Here is a 21,449-nt window from a genome sequence, read left to right on the forward strand (position 1 = left end):
AGATCTTTCTTGCTTTCTCTTGTGGGCATTTAGTGCTATAAATTTCCCTCTACACACTGCTTTGAATGTGCCCCAGAGATTCTGGTACGTTGTGTGTTTTTGTTCTCATTGGTTTCAAAGAATATCTTTATTTCTGCCTTCATTTCGTTATTTACCCAGTAGTCATTCAGGAGCCCGTTGTTCAGTTTCCATGTAGTTGTGCAGTTTTGAGTGAGTTTCTTAATCTTGAGTTCTAATTTGATTGCACTGTGGTCTGAGAGACAGTTTCTTGTGATTTCTGTTCTTTTACATTTGCTGAGGAGTGTTTTACTTCCAATTATTTGGTCAATTTTAGAATAAGTGCAATGTGGTGCTGAGAAGAATGCATATCCTGTTGATTTGGGGTGGAGAGTTCTGTAGATATCTATTAGGTTCACTTGGGGCAGAGCTGAGTTCAAATCCTGGGTATTCTTGTTAACCTTCTGTCTCGTTGATCTAATATTGACAGTGGGCTGTTAAAGTCTCCCATTATTATTCTGTGGGAGTCTAAGTCTCTTTGTAGGTCTCTAAGGACTTGCTTTATGAATCTTGGTGCTCCTGTATTAGGTGCATATATATTTAGGATAGTTAGCTCTTCTTGTTGAATTAATCCCTTTACCATTATATAATGGCCTTCTTTGTCTCTTTTGATCTTTGTTGGTTTAAAGTCTGTTTTATCAGAGACTAGGATTGCAACCCCTGCTTTTTTTTTGCATTCCATTTGCTTGGTAGATCTTCCTCCATCCCTTTATTTTGAGCCTATGTGTGTCTCTGCATGTGAGATAGGTCTCCTGAATACAGCACACTGATGGGTCTTGACTCTTTATCCAATATGCTAGTCTGTGTCTTTTAATTGGGGCATTTAGCCAATTTGCATTTAAGGTTAATATTGTTATGTGTGAATTTGATCCTGTCATTATGATGCTAGCTGATTATTCTGCCTGTTGATTGATGTAGTTTCTTCATAGCATCGATGGTCTTTACCATTTGGCGTGTTTTTGCAGTGGCTGGTACCAGTTGTTCCTTTCCATGTTAAGTGCTTCCTTCAGGAGCTCTTGTAAGGCAGGCCTGGTGGTGACAAAATCTCTCAGCATTTGCTTGTCTGTAAAGGATTTTATTTCTCCTTCACTTATGAAGCTTGGTTTGGCTGGATATGAAATTCTGGGTTGAAAATTCTTTAAGAATGTTGAATATTGGCCCCCACTCTCTTCTGGCTTGTAGGGTTTCTGCCGAGAGATCCACTGTTAGTCTGATGGGCTTCCCTTTGTGGGTAACCCGACTTTTCTCTCTGGCTGCTGTTAACATTTTTTCCCTTCATTTCAACCTTGGTGAATCTGACAATTATGTGTCTTGGGGTTGCTCTTTTTGAGGAGTAGCTTTGTGGTGTTCTCTGTATTTCCTGAATTTGAATGTTGGCCTGCCTTGCTAGGTTGGGGAAGTTCTCCTGGATAATATCCTGAAGGGTGTTTTCCAGCTTGGTTCCATTCTCCTCATCACTTTCAGGTACACCAATCAAACATAGATTTGGTCTTTTCACATAGTCCCATATTTCTTGGAGGCTTTGTTTGTTTCGTTTTACTGTTTTTTCTCTAATCTTGTCTTCTCACTTCATTTCATTAATTTGATCTTCAAACACTGATATCCTTTCTTCCACTTGATCGAATCGGCTATTGAAGCTTGTGCATGTGTCATGAAGTTCTCATGCTGTGGTTTTCAGCTCCATCAGGTCATTTCAGGTCTTCTCTATACTATTCATTCTAGTTAGCCATTCATCTAACCTTTTTTCAAGGTTCTTAGCTTCCTTGCAATGGGTTCGAACATGCTCCTTTAGCTTGGAGAAGTTTCTTATTGCCAACCTTCTGAAACCTACTTCTGTCAACTCGTCAAAGTCATTCTCCGTCCAGTTTTGTTCCATTGCTGGCAAGGAGCTGCAATCCTTTGGAGGAGAAGGGGTGCTCTGGTTTTTGGAATTTTCAGCTTTTCTGCTCTTCTCCTCATCTTTGTGGTTTTATCTACCTTTGGTCTTTGATGTTGGTGACCTACAGATGGGGTTTTGGTGTGGATGTCCCTTTTGTTGATGTTGATGCTATTCCTTTCTGTTTGTTAGTTTTCCTTTTAACAGTAAGGCCTCTCAGCTGCAGGTCTGTTGGAGTTTGCTGGAGGTCCACTCCAGACCCTGTTTGCCTGGGTATCACCAGCAGAGGCTGCAGAACAGCAAACATTGCTGCCTGATCCTTCTTCTTGAAGCTTCATCCCAGAGGAGCACCCACCTGTATGAGGTGTCTGTTGGCCCCTACTGGGAGATGTCTCCCAGTCAGGCTACACGGGGCTCAGGGACCCACTTGAGGAGGCAGTCTATCCATTCTCAGAGCTTGAACGCCGTGCTGGGAGAACCACTGCTCTCTTCAGAGGTGTCTGACAGAGATGTTTAAGTCTGCAGAAGTTGTCTGCTGCCTTTTGTTCAGCTATGCCCTGCCCACAGAAGTGGAGTCTATAGAGGCAGTAGGCCTTGCTGAGCTCTGGTGGGCTCTACTCAGTTCGAGCTTCCCGGCCGCTTTGTTTATCTGCTCAAGCCTCAGCAGTGGCGGACACCCCTCCCCACCACCAGGCTGTAGCCTCACAGGTCGATCACAGACTGCTGTGCTAGCAGTGAGCAAGGCTCTGTGGGTGTGGGTCCCACTGGGCCAGGCACAGGAGGGAATCTCCTGGTCTGCTGATTGCTAAGACCGTTGAAAAGTGCAGTATTTGGGCAGGAGTGTACTGTTTTTCCAGGTACAGTCTGTCACAGCTTCCCTTGGCTAGGAAAGGGAAATCCCCCGACCCCTTGCACTTCCTGGGTGAGGCGACACCCCACCCTGCTTCGGCTTGCCCTCCGTGGGCTGCACCCACTGTCCAACCAGTCCCAATGAGATGAACCAGGTACCTCAGTTGGAGAAATCACCCATTTTCTGCATTGATCTCGTTTGGAGCTGCAGACCAGAGCTGTTCTTATTCGGCCATCTTGGAAGCAACTCCTATGTATAAGTCTTAACTAAAATATCAGCATAACAAAGTCTAGCAATAACTTAAAAATAAATCCTAACAAGTTTAGGCCTCCATTAGGAATGCACAGTTTGTTTAACTTTCAAAAAAGTCTGTTAATATAATTCATTCTATTAAAAGATTGAGGCAGAAAAAAATAAATGATCATTCTGGTAGTTGGAGAAAAATCAGTTGTTATTTAAAACCCATTTGTAATTGGAAGAAGTTTCACCTAACCTGACATAGGGGTCTCACTTAATGCTGAAACATTAGAAGTTTCTAAACATAGAATAAAATAAGAATATCAGTGTCATCACTCTTTAAAAATATCTTAGTGACTATATGAATTTCAATAGTAATACAAGTAAAATAATAAAATGTTTATGAATAAGGAATAAACCTGTTATCATCTTTATAGGCCATATCTGTTTTTTACATAGAAAATCCCTAGAGACTGTCTAGAAAAAATATATCTGATACAAAACAAGATCTATCGAAGTATCAAATATGTTTCTATATTCTTACAACAGACAGTTAGAAAATGTAATTTCACAAATTTTATTTTCAATATCTGCAGGTGTTGAGTACCAAAAAATAAATTTAAGAAAGAACAACATAAATGTTGAGTTGTATCACATTTATGCCTGGGAAAACTCAATACCAGATGCCAAATTTTTCCAAAATAAATTGAGTGTGATTAATGTGATTCCAACTAAATTTAATGTGATTCCAACTAAAGTCTTAACAGGGACTTCATGAGACTGTACAAGTAAATTTAAAATTTACAATGATGAGCAAAGGGTCAGTAATGAGCAAGAATAGTAAAATAAGACAATTTTAAAGAAAAAGAACCAAGTTGGGGGACTTTCTGTGCCAAATGCAACACTTTCATAATGCTGTAAGGATTAAGATGATGTTTTGCTGGGTCAGGGATAGACATGTAACACAAGGAACAAAAATAGGGAGTCCAGAAACTGGATATCTGCTGTGTTAATCTTCTCCCATGTTACTTATAGCTTTGCTGTAATCCGTCCTATGCCATATCCAGTTGTTATAATATCCCATGTTACATTCAATTTAATATGCCAACTAGTGGGTAAAGAAAAGATTTCTGAGTGGGAGCTAAACACTGGGTACTCATGGACATAAAGATGGCAACAACAGACACTGGAGACTACTGTAGGGGGAAAGGAGAAGGGGGCCAGGATTGAAAAACTACTGGATACTCTGCTCACTGCCTGGGTGATGGAATCAGTTATACCCTAAACTTCTGCATCACAAGCGATATACCCCTGTGACAAACATGCACATGTATGTCCTGAATCTAAAATAAAAATCAAAATATGAACAGATAGCACGTGCCTGCAGTCCTAGCTACCAGGAGGCTGAGGCAGGCGGATGGCTTGAGCCCAAGAGTTTGAGGCTCCAGTGAGCCACGATCGCACCACTGCACTTCAGCCTGTGTGACAAAGCATGACCCTGTCTCAAAATAAATAAATAAACAAATAATATAAATAAGTAAATATTTTCTTTTTTTAAAAAAAAGAAATATTCTTGAATGCATTTTTCTGGAAGCCTCCTCCTGGTACCTCAGAATTCTGCTTCCTGGAATCTCTGGCAGGTAGAAATGACCATAAAAGTTTGATTCTACTCAAGACTTTTTTGGTCATGGACTGTGACAAGCCACATTGCTGGTTGCAGGCCCTCAACATTTTAGAATAAAATATAGAACTAAAAAGATTTATGACAGGGTGTGTCTCTCCCTCTGTCTTCTGTTCAGAAAATTTACCCATTCTCAACAGCCTTGCTTTCCCTCTGCAATCTGGGCATTGCTTCCGTCAGTGGTGTCTTCACATGGAATTGGGGAATTGGCAGCTTTTTTTCCCCTTTCTTCAGAGATTTAAAGTAAATGACACCTTAGATCAGATAGATGAGCATTATCCTTCCTCCTCCCTTCCTTTTTGGATAGATTTCATCTTCATCTCTCTTGCCCTTCTCTCTCTCAGTCTTTCAAGGTTGCTGAGAGCTCAGAGGGAATGGGATTGATTTCACATGAGACCTTACTATTTAGGGTCATCCTGAACCCATGCGAAGCATTTTCTTTGCAGCAGGACAGAGTGCCTGGATTTCTTCTTATTATTATTATTTTATTATTATTCATCTTTACCTGAATGCAGAGGCTCATTCTGGTGAACACGTGCCCTATTGGGAGTTGGTCTTGCTGGACTTCTTTGATGGCTGGACCCCTGGCTTTTTCTCTCAAGGTTATAAGAGCCGGGCTTCTGGGTCAGATGATGCTTTCTCTGTGGAGGCACAATCACTCTCTTCTTTTCTGGCTTACTGTTGAGGCCTCCCGTGCTCAGCCATAGAGGTCAATGCTACAGAGCTGACTGAGGCAGGAGGCAAGGCTGAGCCTAGGATCAGAGGGCTCTTGTTCCAGGGCCAGCAGCTCTGCAGGAATGAGACCAGGCACCATTGTGTGAGGATCCTAGGGGATGTGGAGGAAGGAAAGGTGTGATCTCAGACCCACCCACAGGGTCCACCTGTGCCCCATGGGCTCCCCCTGCCTATACTGCCATTGACGTCTGAAAGCACAGCTTGTAATCCCATAAGGATTGGGCTTCTGAATCCTGCCTGGGGGGCCAAGCAGTGGTTTGCTCCCAAGCCCGATTTCAGCCTCACTGCTTAGGGCAACATGGTGTAAGCAAACACCATGATCCGGGCAAGCCAGACCTTCCTGGAGCCTCCTTCGTTCTGGCTTATCTCCAAGTGTGTGATCCCACCATGCCCTCCACCAGGGGCCTGTCCACATCCGTTTCCGTCTTTGGGAGCTCTGGCTATCCTTTAAAGCCTATGCAGACACCTCTCCTCCTCCTACCCCCGCTAAGGACATGTAGCTTGCGTCCTACATGTTTGAGTTACATTTGCCCCAGTCACCCCCTCCATGGTGAGGGTAGGGCTCAGAGCTCTCCTCACACCAAGAGTGAGCCCCAGTCATTGCTGGCTGGGGGAGGACAAAGGCAGCCAGATAAAGGCAGCTCCTGCAAGGACGGAGAGGCCACAGGCCGGCATCTTCACAAACTGTGGATGTACTGTGTCTTCCAGTAGTCAAAATAAAGAATATATTTGGCCATTTTCAGACTATTTAATACAGAACAGTTTACACACAGAAGAGGAGTGAGGAGGAGAATGAATCCCTGCAGCCCCACCCCTGTTTCCACGGTTATGGGTGTTTGCCAGCACAGGGCTGCCCAGCACTGGTGATGGGGTCACTGTTGGCTGGCATCTGTCGGGCATCCCCGGGGAAGCTGTGCCGGTGCTGTGGCCACTGAGGTCCTCATAGGGGTTCTGGCCACTCACATTTCTGAGGTTCTTCATTTCCCACCTCAGATCGCTGTTTTCAAACTCAGTTTTCAGCAACAGGGCCCTTCTTCAAACTCATCTTATCTCCACCCCTAATGCTCAAAACAGATAAAGTAGTATTAGCACAAATCCATTACAAGAGTTTACTTTTATACTATGTACTTATCAAATCAATTTGCCTATGGGAAAGAAACGTAAAACTACCATCATGGGTATTAAGATTTGGATTTTGATAACATTTATGTGTTACAATTTCATGTAGCTCAATATTCTGTTTGGATGAAAAACATTCAGAAATCACTGAGTCACAAATCACTGAGTCACAGGTAAGCTGTTGCTAATGGCAACAGTTTTTTTATCTTGTTTTTACCTGTTTGCCTTGTGATCTCAAGAGTCTCTTCAATTAAATTGATCCAAATGCTTGAAAGAAAGGCTTGTAGGAACTTTTTTTTTTCAGAGTTGAATCACTGATCTAACAGATGCTCAGTCTTGATTATAAATATGAAAATCAGACAGGAAGAAACCCAAGCTTAAAATAAGCAAAACTTTGTTCCCCATAACATGCATCAAACCACACTATTCTTAATTTTTAATTTATTTTTATTTCAAAAATATTTATGTTTTTATTTTATTTTATTTTATTAGAGACAGGGTCTTGCTCTGTCTCCTAGGCTGGAGGGCAGTGGTGCAAACATAGCTCACTGCAGCCTCAAACTCCTGGGCTCAACGAATCCTCCTGCCTCAGCCTCCTGAGTAGCTGGAACCATAAGCTTATGTCACTGCACTGATTAATTTTGTCAGTGTTTTGTTTTTGTAGAGATGGGGTCTTGCTTTGTTGCCCAGGCTGGTCTCAAACTTCTGGCTTCAAATGATCCTCCCCTCTGGGCCTCCCAAAGTGCTAATATTATAAGTGTGGGCCACTGTGCCCAGACTATAGACCATGCTTTCTATGTTGCTGCTACTGAGGGTGATTGATGGGGGAACGCATCCCACGTCTGGTGCGGGTTAGATGCCATGTAATTGGAGGGACAGACTTTAATTTTTTAAAAGCAATGCAAAGCTGAAATCTCATTTGGTGACTCCTTTATAAGAGATTCAAATGCGTGCAAATTCATGGCCAGAGAGGTTTTAGTTTAACTTCCATGCAAAAAGGAGTTAAACAGGACACATAAATTAACACAATGGTAGTCTCTAAGAGTTAAAATTTTGTTAATAGTCATTTTGAGTGTGTGACTTTTATTACCATTTTCAAATTCAAAGGAACTAAAATATTGGAGGTAAATATTTCCAGAAACCTTGAGGCGCCTCCATAGGGTCTCGGGGCTCCGGAGAACCTAGCTTGAAGATCATGATACTATCCAGAGTGAGCTTGTGCAGGTCCACATTTTCAGCTATTTTGTGCCCAATCACCATTTATAATGTGACTCATTAACAGTCAGATACAGACTACGGTCAAGCAAAGAATATTTACATCTTGATCCTACCTCCTCCTCTCTCTTTCCCTATGTGTTTTTGGAAGTAAGGGGGGGATGTGTCCTTTCATGACAACTTGGCTCTCGCAGTCTCTCCCTCTCTCCTTTCTCTCACTCTCCCCCTTTTTCCCCCCTTATCCCCCTTTCTTCCTTCCCTTAAACTTCATCACGTTTTTGCTTGTTTCATATTCAAATCATGGCTTGCTCATACAATTACTACTTTTTTCCTAGAGTTTCTGGTTGCCTTTTTTCTTATTATAAGAATGTTTAAAACTGTGTCCTTAATCAAGTCCATGATGTTTTTCAGCTCATTATATCTCCTCTTTCTTGCTCTGAACCCATTTGGTTCTGTCCTCAGTACTTTAACGTCTTGCTGGGATTTGGACCCACCTTTTTCTAGGCCTCCTGCTCAAGTCATCCTCTAAATCTCTTTTATTGATCTCCAGGTTTAGTCTAAAAGTGTATTCTTTCTCAGGTTTCACTCTCATTGTTCCAAAGCTGACCAAGGAAATATATGTTGGGAACAAGCTCTTCAAGGCTTTAATGTTCTTGAAAACCCCCTTTTTTTTTTTTTTGCCTTCATGCTTGGGTGGTTTTTCTGCTGTGAGAAGTGTCTTCGTGTTATTTCTTAATTTTTTCCCTCCCACTCTCCCTGATGGAGCTTCTGTGCGTGAGGCGAGTTCCCCCAGCCTTGTCCTCTACGCTGTCTTCTTTCTGTGTTACGTTTGATCTCTGTGATTTCTATCAGCCAAACCTCCCACCTACTCATAAAAAGTTATTTCATAAATCATACCTTTAATTCCCATTTTTCTCTCTTTTTTCTAATTGCTATATCCTCTTGAATGTTGTGAGGAGATTACTTTTTTAAGAAGTGATTTTTCCTTCTTTTCATTGACTCATTCTTTTTGGATCTTTTTTGGTGTGTATCCTCCGCTGTGTGTCGCATGCTGAAGACTGTCCTCCGGTATCTGTGATTCTGAGTTTCCCCTTGAGGAATCTCAGACATGGGAGAGGCTGCCTGAGGCTCTGTAGTCATGGGCAGCTCCTGCAGGGGCCATAGTGGCCAAAATGAAGGGAGTTTTACTGTGGGGTGCTGGTACTTTGACTGGCTGCCTGTGTTTTTTTGAGGTGGTTTATTTTTCTTTACCAGTAGGGCTGTGTTTTAAGGGTACCCAGGGTTGGTTTTAATCAGGCATGGTGAGACACTTAGACACAGAAGTGACTGTCCTGAAGGAAAGCAGTTTTACTCACTGTTCCTTAGAAGCAGAAGGACAGGCTAGGCGCGGTGGCTCAGCCTGTAATCCCAGCACTTTGAGAGGCTAAGTGGGGGTGGATCACGAGGCCAGGAGTTCAAGACCAGCCTAACCAACATGGTGAAACCCCATCTCTACTAAAAATATAACAATTAGCCGGGAGTGGTGGCACGCACCTGTAATCCCAGCTACTCAGGAGGCTGAGGCAGGAGAATTGCTTGAATCCAGGAGGCAGAGGTTGCAGTGAGCCGAGATCGTGCCACTGCACTCCAGCCTGGGCAACAGAGCTAGACTCCATTTCAAAAAAAAAGGGAAGCGTAGCACATGCAGGGACACAGGGAGGCACCAGGGCCACGCGGGAGGCAGAGAGAGTGCGGGAAACCTGAGCAAGGGCCTTCCTTCATTGTGGCTTCTGCAGGAAGGAAGGGAGGAGCAGGGCCACGCGGGAGGCAGAGAGAGTGCGGGAAACCTGAGCAAGGGCCTTCCTTCATTGTGGCTTCTGCAGGAAGGGAGGGAGGAGCAGGGCACGCAGGCTTAGGTTTAGGATTAGCTCCTTAGAATAATTGCAGTAGGCCCTGGGGCATAGGGACTCTTCCTGGTTGACTGTTACCTGGTCCTGCAGTGATGAGAGCAGGACTGGTGTCAACCCCAGTGTGACAGCCTGATAAAGGATGTGTTTGGGTGGGGGTATGGGTTCTGGATTGATTTATTTGTGTTTGAAAGGCCAGAGTTGTTTACTATCTCTCCAGGGGGCCTCCAGAGTCAGCAAAGCCCCAGATGTCAACACATCAGAATCCAGAAAATAAAAGAAGACAAGGCTAGTACAGGCTGTTGGTGTAATTGCTGTTGGGGCTGTGTGTGTGTGGGTGTGTGTCCTTTATCCCAGTTGTTAACTCCTGGCTGCAGGAGGCTGGAACAGGGGACGGAGAGGGGCAGAGGTGCATCCGTCTAAAACTCGCACTTACTTCTGTTGTCTTCCCTCACTCTCCTTCTTTTCATCGCTAACTGTGGAGCTGGAAGCCCTCTGGGGTTGTGGTGTCCAGCTCCCTCCTGCACCTGCAGTTCAGTCATTCAAGATATATATGTGGGCTGGGCACAGTGGCTCACGCCTATAATCCCAGCACTTTGGGAGGCTGAGGCGGGTGGATCACAAGGTCAGGAGATCGAGACCATCCTGGATAACATAGTGAAACCCCGTCTCTACTAAAAATACAAAAAATTAACCAGGTGTGGCGGTGTGCACCTGTAGTCCCAGCTACTCGGGAGGCTGAGGCAGGAGGATGACATGAACCCAGGAGGTGGAGCTTGCAGTGAGCCGAGATCATGCCACTGCACTCTAGCCTGGGCAACACAGCGAGACTCTGTCTCAAAAAAAATATATAGATATATATATATATGTGAAGCACAAACCAAGTGTGGGTCCGCTTCAAGAGGCTGGAACTAGAGCTTTGGACACAGCAAGTGAAAACCCTGCCCCATGAGGCTCATAGGGTGGCAGCGTGCCTCACCCACCCTCTGTTCTTCTAGATACCATGAAAATGTCACATCTGCCGATGTCCTCCAGAGTTGTTTACAGGTTTCATTTGGTTAAGAGCTTGGTTTTATATACATTGTGAGAAAAATCACCAGTTCGGTGTGAAAATTGAAATGGGGGTAGACACTGGCCCTTCCAAGCTGTGCCCGGGGAAGACCTCCCAGGCCAGCCCCAGTGGTGCTCTCAGGCGGGGTGTGGGGTTGTGAGGACAGACAGGGGCCCCTCTCAAGGTCTTTGCTGCTCCATCAAAGACAGACCCCAGGGCTTCGGGAAATCCACAGCCTGGTGGCACTGGCTCATGCAGTCCTTTTCCTGTTTCTAGTGCTGATGAGCGCTTTGACGCCACATTCCACACTAACGTGTTGGTGAATTCTTCCGGGCATTGCCAGTACCTGCCTCCAGGTAAGCTGCACCTCCTTTGTCCTCTTCCAGTTAGAAAACTGAAGCGAGTTTGGGTGTCAGTCAGTCTGGCCGGTGCCCCCGTGTGGTGGACCAGCTCTTTGCTTCGCCTTTGCTCACTCCCACGTCTTCCTCTCTCTTCTCTTCTGTGCTTCTGTGTGCTTTCTACCCCCAGAAGTCCATCCTCCTCTTTTGTCTCAATCAAGCCGTCTTTGCCACTATGTCCTTATTTTCTGCCATGTGTGCCTTAAAGCCAATGTACAAGTACAGCGAGTCTCCTTTGCCGGGCAGTGGCCACCTCACCTTCCAGCCTGGCAAGCCACCTCTCCAGGCTCTGCTTCTCAATTCCAGCTTGCCATCCTCCTCCCTGCGGGACTCAGTGTCTTGGCAGGTGCAGCGCTCCAGCTGCCGGGGGTGAGATGTGACAGTTCCGGGATCCTGAGTGCGTGCGCTAAAGAGCACACGCAGGTTACAGGCAAGGTCTGGTGGTTTCAAGGGAGAGCTCTCTAGCGGCTGACTTCTTCCCAACAGTGTCTCACCTCCAAGGCTAAGTGCTCCCTGGATTGGTTCTTTCCCACCAGTCCATCTTTTCAGTCGATTCACAGGGCAAGGGAAATGGGTTTATGGCCTGGAGGTGCATGCAGAGTGTGCACTAGCATATTGATAGGAACAGCTGGGGTTTTTGATCTTTTAGAAGATTTTTAATGTGTTTATTCCAGGGTGATCTCCCACACTGCAGCTGTTTAACTTTCTGCTCAGAGGCAACCTGCAATTACCTCCACACCTAACTACCACTCACACATACGACTCACACACACACCACTCACAACCACTCACACACAACCACTCACACATACCACACACCACTCACCCCTCACACACACCACTCAGTACTCACACACACCACTCACACCACTCACACCACTCATACACACCACCCACACAGACTGTTCACACAACACACACACCACTCACAATCACACACACCACTCACACAACCACTCACATACCACCCACACGACTCAACACTCACACACCACTCACACAAATATACCACCCACACACCACTCACCACTCCACACACACCACTTACACACCACTCTCACACACCACTCATACACACCACTCACACACGACTCACAACCCTCACACACACCACTTACACACATGCAGGCATGCACACTCAAACCAGATACACTATTCACACCACTCACATACCACACATACTGGCTGTGCCTTCTCAGTTGCTGTCTGCGTGCCTTCCCTGTCAGCAGGTGACAAGCATCTGGGGGCACAGTCAGCCTTTGCTCACCTTAGCATTTATCCCTGAATGAACAAAGGAGCGAGTGAACCTGTCAATGGTAGACACCTCCCAATAATATTGGAAGAGATTGAAGAAGTCCAGCTGTTCAGGCTTCTCGAAGCATCCGCTTTCCTGCTAGCCCTGGCATTTCCTCCTACCAGCAGGACCCTTGCAAACAGGGGTAGTGGGGGGAGCCTTCCATCGCTCCCGAGGTCTTTCTCGCCAGGCCTGCGTGTTGCAGCTTCTGTTATGAGGGCTATTTTAGAAAACAGCCTCCGGTAGTCACCAGTGTAGAATATGCTGCTGCAGGTTGTTTGGAAGGCTGAGGCTATTTTCAGCTGCAGGACCAGCACTGCAAGCCTCGAGCTGCCTGAGTACAGCAGCCCCCTCTGGGGCTCCAGGCCTGTGTCCCCACTGCAGTGGCCCTGGATTCCGGTCAGGACGGGACACGTTGTCCTGTGACCATGAGGGGCTTCCTTACGCTGGCAGGAAAGGCCCAGGGCCGCCTGGATTGGGAAACCCCCGCCTGCTCCCTGGGAGTGTAGAACGAGTCCCAGGATGCTGCCCTGTCTGTAGTTAGAGGGGCATGGATAGGAAAGAATGTTTTGAGTTCAAGCTTTGAAATAGAGACTTGATCATAACATGACTTTCCCCCCCATTTCATGTGTTTATTTTTTAACAGCTTTATTGAGAGAGAATTTACATATCATGCATTTTAAGTACATGATTCAACAACTTTTAGTATATTTACAGACTTATGCAACCATTACCACAGTCTAGTTTTAGAACATTCCCATCACCCCACAAAGATCCCTTTTGCTTGTTTGCAGTTAATTCCCATTCCTACTCCCAGCAACCACTGATCTGCTTTCTGTCTCTAGAAATTCTCTGTCTCGGGCCATTTCGTAGAAATGGGCTCATGAAGTTACAAAGCTTTCCAACTAACTGGCAGACAATGTGGGTTTTGGGGGGATCCAACTATTAATGGAGGGCGATTGTCTGTGATGATTCCAGATTCCTATAAACATTTCATGTAAGGACGCAAAGCATACTTAAAGGAGCTTCAGGGGACAAAATGTGTATCTTTTCCCAACTCGGTTGTGAGGTGGGGTCCTTGTCTGCAAGGCTGTGGAGGCCCTTCCTGCGTGCACTCTTTCTGTAACTCAGTAACAGAAGTTTGCAGAGTGCCAGCCCTGCCCCAGGAACACCTGGACACCGAGTCTGTGCCTGTCTTCTTGTGCCATGCAGCCTTCCTCTGGGCAGGGAAGAGCACATGAGTGTAAATAACTGGAGTGGCCTCTTCTGGTTTCCTCCCCTTGGCCCTCTGGGAAATCCACTTCCAACCTGTCCTAGCCTGGAATAGCTCTTTTCAGCAGAAACTCTTCCTTCAAGCACCATCTCTTCAGCTTAAACCTATCTGTTCTTGTTTTTTTGTTTGTTTGTTTGTTTTTTAACCTTTTTTCTTACAGACAGATTCTAGGTGTGTTCCCCAGGCTGGAGTGCAGGGGCTCGATCATAGCTCACTTCACTTTAGCCTCAAACTCCTGGGCTCAAGCAATGCTCCTGCCTTAGCCTTCTGAGTAGCCGGGACTACAGGCATGCATCACCTCACCCAGCTAAGTTTTTTTATTAGAGATGTCTCACTATGTTGCCCAGTCCGGTCTCAAACTCCTAGTCTCAAGTGACCCTCCCACGTCAATGTCTTGAGTCACTGGGATTACGGGCATGAGACACTGTGCCCAGCTTGTTCTGTTCTTCATCTAGAATTTAAATTAGTTAAAATTCTAGCTTTAACCAGAATTCTAGATTGTATTTCTCGATAATCATGTGTTCTTCCCATTTTTAACCTAAAGAAAATGCCTACCTCACCCCGCACCAAACAGACACACACACACACACACACACACCTTTAAGATTCTATTTCTAACTTCATCATCAGGGTTATCACCTTCTCTGAGATATTTTGCATTCTTTACTTTTATTATTTAGAGTCTGAAGATGCTCATGGTAAATGCAGATTATAGAGCTAACTTTTTGCACAAAAAGCCCACAAAACAGTCTTTGAGAGAGCATGTCGGTGTTACGTTTGGATTTTAAAAGACAGTGAAGCTTAGCTGAGATTCTGTTTTACAGATTTTGCGAATAAATAAAAAGACAGATTCCGTTTGCTCTGGACTGTGTTAGCTGCAGTGCGGAGGGCGGAACCGGCTGAAGGAACTGCTGTGTATTTTCAGCACATCTCAGTCAGCTTCCGTTTCAGTCTTCTGTTTCCATCACCCACACAGGCATATTCAAGAGTTCCTGCTACATCGATGTACGCTGGTTTCCCTTTGATGTGCAGCACTGCAAACTGAAGTTTGGGTCCTGGTCTTACGGAGGCTGGTCCTTGGATCTGCAGATGCAGGAGGCAGATATCAGTGGCTATATCCCCAATGGAGAATGGGACCTAGTGGGTAAGCCATGAGACTAACCGCCTGGAAGAAAGCTTTCCTATTTCTGGGCAAGCTTTAAAAGTTTGGGATTTTCCACTGTCCTTTCCGGTGCGAGCATTTATTGAATTTTGCAGTAGTCTCCATAATTTAGTGAGAGCTACAGGAGGAGAAACAGAAAACAGTTAGGATATGCCATGCTTTCCAAGAGGAACTGGCAACTGCAGTGAGGATGCATTTAAACAAACCAATGTGAGGATAGATCTCTCTACGTTATGCAGATCCACTCCATTTCTAAAAGCAAGTTGAACAGCAAATTTCAGTTGATGGGAACCTATATTTGATTATTTTAAAATAGGAAAACAGTGATTACATTTATAACAGTGTAAAATTGGTAATGTATTATTTATAATTATTATAATCATGTGTTTCCAATCCACCAAAAGAATATCTACCAATTTGGCCAACTATCACTAAAATACTCTTAACTCTATAGTAAATCAACAAGGTTTTATTCAAGCTAATTACACCCCCCCCCTTTTTTTTTTTTTTTAGCACTTTGCAAACTTTAGGACTGTGCTTGTGTGTGGTATACACATTGAAATAAACAGGGTAATTTATTGTATTCTAACAATGGCTCCTTCTCTCCTCCTCCCTATGGAGGAATCCCCGGCAAGAGGAGTGAAAGGTTCTATGAGTGCTGCAAAGAGCCCTACCCCGATGTCACCTTCACAGTGACCATGCGCCGCAGGACGCTCTACTATGGCCTCAACCTGCTGATCCCCTGTGTGCTCATCTCCGCCCTCGCCCTGCTGGTGTTCCTGCTTCCTGCAGATTCCGGGGAGAAGATTTCCCTGGGTAAGCGCCCCAGTGTCTGGCGGGAGTCTGAGACTGGAGACCCTCTGCTGAGGTCAGCTCTGGAGGGCTCACAGCAGACAGCGCAGGACTCCATCAGGGTTCCTGGGGATTCCCTGGCTCATCCCATGGACCTCCAAGCCCACGGTGGCTCCAGGACACCAGAGGTCCCTGATTCGGGCTCCGTGCTGGACGGCTGTGTAATCCTGAGAATACTGGAGGACCCTCAGAGGATGGGGGATGCACAGGGAGGGGCCAGCTCCATTCTGCCTTGAGAGGCCTGTGCCTTCTTCCCTCCTGCCACCCCACCTGTTCCTCAATGGCGACTGGTCATCGAGGGAACAATTTAGCTTAGTATCAGCTTGCATTTGTATGTTACAGTACCCAGTGTAATTCTTACGATCACTCCCATACGAAGCGAAGGAAACCAAGATTTTGAATGGTGGAATGAGTTTCCCAATGTCTTAAAGAGTTGCTAAACATCAGATGTAGCATATGGTAGAAATCATTCCCAAACCCATATCTTCTGAGTATGAGGTTCAGAAAGGTTGAATGTTGTATCTAAGGTCACATAGCTGGCTGAGTAGCAAATGTAAGACCTGAAATCAGGTCTCCTGACTGCATATTTTCTTTTTCCTGCTACGTGAAACTACTTCTCAATAATATTTTACAGAGAATATGAGAGATAATTGTGCCAAGTTAAATTTTTCAGTTTGTGTTGATGCTTTTAAAATTCTGGGTCCTAAACTTGTCTCCATAAGAGACTCCTTTGGGACTCTGGTAAGTGGCATGGAATGTCCCCTGGAAAATGCACACGCCCATACATAGGGAAAACGTGCATTCCACGACATTCCCCCCAGCGCCTCCCTTTCTTTTGAGTGTCAGGTTAGGAGCCCTCGTTAGACAGAATTGAGGCCTTCTTGTCTGTTTTTGTCTGAGGAACCGCTGTGTGTTTATGTTTTAGGGATAACAGTCTTACTCTCTCTTACTGTCTTCATGCTGCTCGTGGCTGAGATCATGCCTGCAACATCCGATTCGGTACCATTGATAGGTAAGGCAAGAGTCGGGCTCCTCTCTTAGAGATATGGGGTTAGGGTTAGAGTGTGCCCAGGATTTCCCAGCAGATGAAACTAGAAGAAATAGGGCTGCACTGCCCCCATTTTCTCTGGAAGGTGATGATTTGCTGTAACTATTCAGAGTCACCCGGGCCCAAGTAAGGGGAAGGGGATATTCAGCTTTGAGGTTTGACTTTTATCTCACAGAAATGCCCCCCTTCCCCTCATAGTTCTCCTCCTCATGCTTGCTTTGAAGCCAGATATTTCATCATTAGAGATGCATCATTTTAGCTTAAGATGTTGTTTTCCCACAAAGCCTTTGTTAAAATGGGAGAAGCACACAGTTACTGTGTCCTGAGATAACTCAATGTCTCTGTATAAAAGTTTCTAGGGAAATATGAATGAGAAAAATATATTTTGCACAGGTATAAGGCATGATCCTCTACCCAGGGAGGGACAACAAAAACAAGAGTCTCCACTCCCACTGGGCAGTGAAGGTTGGAAGGAGGTATACAGACTGTCATTACACCTGCTGGCCCCTGCTGTTTGAGGACGCATGCTGTGTCTACCTGGGGGTGGGCTAGAGGGAGAGCCCTACCTGGATACCCCCAGGCTTTAGGAACCAAGCAGCAAAGGCCCTTCTTTGTGGAACTCCCTGTATGTACAGTATTTTGGCCAGAGAAACTGTTGGTATGAAAAGCCTTTGTGGGTATCATTTTTCTCTTGGTACCATCCAGACAGGGAAGAACCACCTTTCCACCTGATTCTGACTCCATTCTTTCTACCTTCCAGCACACTGCTTTCAGTAGAGATTTGCAGCCTCCCTTCCGGGGGCAGTCGTCAGGCCTTCTCTCTCTGGACTGATGACCCGCTGGGAAAGGCTTGGTTGGTGCATAGCCCACATCTCGAAGGATGGGATGTTGATGGCCCCAGGGACATCAGCTTTGCTGCCCTCTGTTGATGGAAATTCAGTCTGGGCAATCCTTTGACCCCCATCTCTCCAGAGGTGGTTGGTCTGCTCAGGCTGCCATGACAAAATACTATGGACTTAGGGGCTTAAATAACAGAAGTTTATTTTCTCACAGTTGCACTGCTGAAAGTCCAAGACCAAGGGGCCGTTAGGGATGGTTTCACCTGAGACCTCTCCCCCTGGCTTGCAGACAACCACTTTCACAATGCTTTGTCCTCCCCTGGTAGTTCCTGTGTGCACCTGCATCCCTGGTGCCTCTCTGTGTGTCCAAATTTCCTCTTCTTCATTAAAAGAACACCAGTCAGATTGGATTAGGGCTTACCCTGATGACCTAATTGTACTTAATTACCTCCTTAAAGACCCTATCTCCAAGTACAGTCACATTCTAGGGTACTAGGGGTTAGGGCTTCAACATATGAATTCTAGGGGGAAGCATAATTCAGCTCATAAGGGTCACGGTTTGCTCCAGTCTCCTTCCTTTTCTCAGGGGCCCTGATGCTAACTTTAGGTCTCAAACTTCCAGCTCTGGCAGAGCTCCTCCCAGGTACCTCTTGGTCTTTGTAGGAAGGCAGTGAGTTCCTTCCTGGCGTGAGGGCCAGTGAGGGCTAGCTGAATGCTTAGCGCCCTGCACTCTGATGCTTTCCGCTTAGAGTTCAGCCCCTTGAGTGGACAGCCACACCAAAGGTTTAATAATTAGAGCTGCCCACTAAAGAATGCCCCCTCCTTTCTCGTAGACATCTTGGCCTGTGTAATTGCTCATCATTGCACAAATCCTGCAAGGAAGAAGTTCCTATTTTAATGGAGGCTACCGTAACAAATTGCTGTAGACTGGGGGCCTAAGCAACAGACATTTATTTCTCAGAGTTCTGCAAGGCTGCACGTCCTCGATAAGGGTGGCAGCAGGGCTCTGGTGAGGGGCCACTCCCTGGTTTACAGCTGGCCCTCTTCTCGCTGTGGCCTCACGTGGCAAAAAGAGAGTGAATTAGCTCTTTAGCCTCTTTTTATGAAGGACTCTAATCCCATTCATGAGGGCTGCACCCTCAGGACCTGTTGAAGGCCCCTGAGAAAATCACTTACCATTTCTCTACTTACACAACACTTCTGACACCAAAGCGGGGCTTTTCTCCCACATCGACCAATTCTTGGAAACCAGCTGGGCGTCCTACAGTGAGTTCACTTCAGTCCTGACACCACCTGGAGTTAGCACAGCACTCACAGATTAAGGCTCACAAGACCATTTCCACTTGAGATGCCAGTTAGAAGTTCCAGCTTCCCATGCTTCTGACCAAGTGTCTATAAATCGGGGAGTTCCCAAAAGCACATCTTTGAGTTCAGCCATTTACTAGAGTGACTCACTCTAGTAAACTCAGGGACACATTTTACTGATATTTATTCATTAATTATAAAGCACAGATGAACAGTCAGATGAAAGAAATGCATAGGGCAAGGTATTTGGGAAGGGGCATGGAACTGCCATGCCCTCTCTGCCCTCCAAACACCTCCCCGTGTTCAGCACTGGGAAGGTCTCCACAGAACTCCATCCTTTTGGGTTTTTATGGAGGCTTCACTACATAGGCATGATTGATTACATCATTGGCCACTGGCGATCAACTCAACCGTCAGTACCTCTTTCCTCCCCAGGGGTCAAGGGTTGGGAGAGGGGACAGAGCTTGAAGGTTCCAACTCTCTAATTACTTGGCTGGTTCCCCTGGCAACCAAACCCCATCCTGAGGGTATCCAGGAACCTCAGCCATAAATCATCTCATTAGCATATAAAAAGACACTGATGACTTCAGAGATTCAAAGGTTTTAGGAGCTGTGTGCCAGGAAATGGGAGGAAGACCAAATACATATTTCTTATTATAAATCACAATCTCATACCTCCCAAAGCCCCACCTCCAGATACCATCCCAGTTAGGACTAGGGTTTTAACCCATGAACTTTGTGGGGACACAAACGTCATCCTTTGCACCACCCCCATTGGAGAGCTGAGGCCCGAAGAGGCTGAGCATCCACTCCAAACTCACAGCCAGTAGCTAGTGGACCAGGATGGAAGCACTCAGATGCTCCATGCTGCCCCTCACCTGGGCCCAGGTGGAAGGACACCCATGACCCATTAGAACCAAAGCTGAGACTGAAGTTCTCGTCCTGAAAAGTCCCTGCCACTGACCCCTTCCTCAGGCTGGACAGCTGGCAGCCAGGTGGTGTGCAGGTTTGCCCTCATTGTGCCCCTGGAGCACAGTGGAGGCCTGCATCATAAACACTGGATGGTTCCCATGCCCTCACATCCAGTATTTACCCACAGGAACAAGCTTATCACCATCCTGCCAGGCGATGCTAGCTCTTATTGACTGACAAGTCGGCCAGAGTGCACGGAAGTGCAATGAAGTGAGGGAAGGTCACTCTGTGGGCGGGAAGTCAGACCACACTGGCTGGTTTTGCCCACCCAGAATGTGGGCTGCAGGCCTGGACACATGGGCATCACTGCACCCTGAGGCCCTGACGGTCAGAGAACCTGATCAGGGTGTGCCTGTCCTGTGACGTGCAGTGCCACAGGATCCCCGGGTCTCACCCTGCATCTGTTCTCTCCACAGCCCAGTACTTCGCCAGCACCATGATCATCGTGGGCCTCTCGGTGGTGGTGACAGTGATCGTGCTTCAGTACCACCACCACGACCCCGACGGGGGCAAGATGCCCAAGTGGGTACGTTCCTCCCACCCCCGATGGAGTCGGAGCCCCCCTGTAAAGGAGGCTCCTCCTAGGGTTTATTTTTAAAATCACACAAAAAACGGGCATTCCTAAAGAAATAGCTTTGGGTTTTTTGTTTGTTTTTTTGAGACGGAGTCTCACTCTGTCACCCAGGCTGGAGTGCAGTGGTGTAATCTTGGCTCACTGCAACCTCCACCTCCTGGATTCAAGCAATTCTCCTGCCTCAGCCTCCCAAGTAGCTGCGACTACAGGCGCCTGCCACCACACCTGGCCAATTTTTTTTGTATTTTTAGTAGAGATGGGGTTTCACTATGTTGGCCAGGCTGGTGTCGAACTCCTGACCTCGTGATCTGCCCACCTCAGCCTCCCAAAGTGCTGGGATTACAGGTGTGAGCCATTGTTCCCAGCCAGAAATAGCTTTGTTTCTGTATTTCATCACCTATTGACGTGTCTTTGTGTAGTGTGCAGTCATGGTGCACGTGTTCCCGGATGCCCCGTGGCACTCCTGTCTAATCTAACTGCAGAGTAAGGCTCTCAAACTGGCTGCCCTGTGTGTTCTATCAATCAGCACAGTGTTTTGAGAAGCTAGTTTGTTTTTTGATGCATGCCGTGAAGCACTGTGCTGCAGTTGGAAGCAACAGATGAGACAGATGCGTAGCAACATGGTTGAGGCTTCACAACAGAATGAGGAGCAAAGAGTAAGAAACAGAATGAGCTGTGTACAAATATGTACGTTCAGTACATCTAGGGATATCATCCAACCAGAAGTCTATGAAACAAAGACTAATTGTCACCAGTGCAGAAGGGGGAAGGGATAAAAGGAAACGGATGAAAACAGAAAGGATGGCATCCCACAGCCTGTCAGCTTAGCCTGGGCCATACCACTCCTGCCCCAGCTGCTGGCACCGTGCCCGGCCACATCTGCGGATGCTCACCCACCCAGGGATCCTCTCCTGCACAGTGTCCAGAGCTCTGCATCCACCCTTGCCTGGCAGTCAGGAAACCTTGATGAGGGCCTAGGGAGGGCCTGAGCTTCTTCCCCTCTTCATGTGAGCTTTGTAAAGCTT

The 21,449-nt window shown here is 46.3% G+C and overlaps 1 protein-coding gene and 1 long non-coding RNA gene across 6 annotated transcripts in view; one reads left to right on the forward strand and one right to left on the reverse strand.

Annotated features, from left to right (window-relative positions):
* The window catches only part of LOC100977072 (neuronal acetylcholine receptor subunit alpha-7), a 139,390-nt gene that overhangs the window by 112,175 nt on the left and 5,766 nt on the right, over positions 1–21,449 (forward strand). For 3 of the 4 annotated variants that reach the window (XM_063596513.1, XM_003826048.5, XM_034938459.3), the window contains 5 exons: positions 10,984–11,063; positions 14,649–14,816; positions 15,456–15,650; positions 16,612–16,698; positions 20,267–20,376. In XM_063596513.1, coding sequence (XP_063452583.1) covers positions 10,984–11,063; positions 14,649–14,816; positions 15,456–15,650; positions 16,612–16,698; positions 20,267–20,376 — 640 coding nt within the window. The remainder of the gene's footprint in view (positions 1–10,983; positions 11,064–14,648; positions 14,817–15,455; positions 15,651–16,611; positions 16,699–20,266; positions 20,377–21,449) is intronic. The other variant, XM_055098257.2, reaches the window with a different exon arrangement.
* Positions 14,621–21,449, reverse strand: part of LOC103782875 (uncharacterized) — a 46,773-nt gene continuing 39,944 nt past the window's right edge. Inside the window, exons 3-4 of one of the 2 annotated variants that reach the window (XR_004666446.3) lie at positions 18,750–18,866; positions 14,621–14,755 (exon numbers count right to left, since the gene is read on the reverse strand). This is a non-coding gene — a long non-coding RNA (uncharacterized LOC103782875). Of the gene's footprint in view, positions 14,756–14,856; positions 14,953–18,749; positions 18,867–21,449 lie in introns of those variants that run through there. The other variant, XR_008621057.2, reaches the window with a different exon arrangement.

Source organism: Pan paniscus, chromosome 16, assembly GCF_029289425.2.
Source record: "Pan paniscus chromosome 16, NHGRI_mPanPan1-v2.0_pri, whole genome shotgun sequence".
In the NCBI taxonomy this organism is placed as follows: domain Eukaryota; kingdom Metazoa; phylum Chordata; class Mammalia; order Primates; family Hominidae; genus Pan; species Pan paniscus.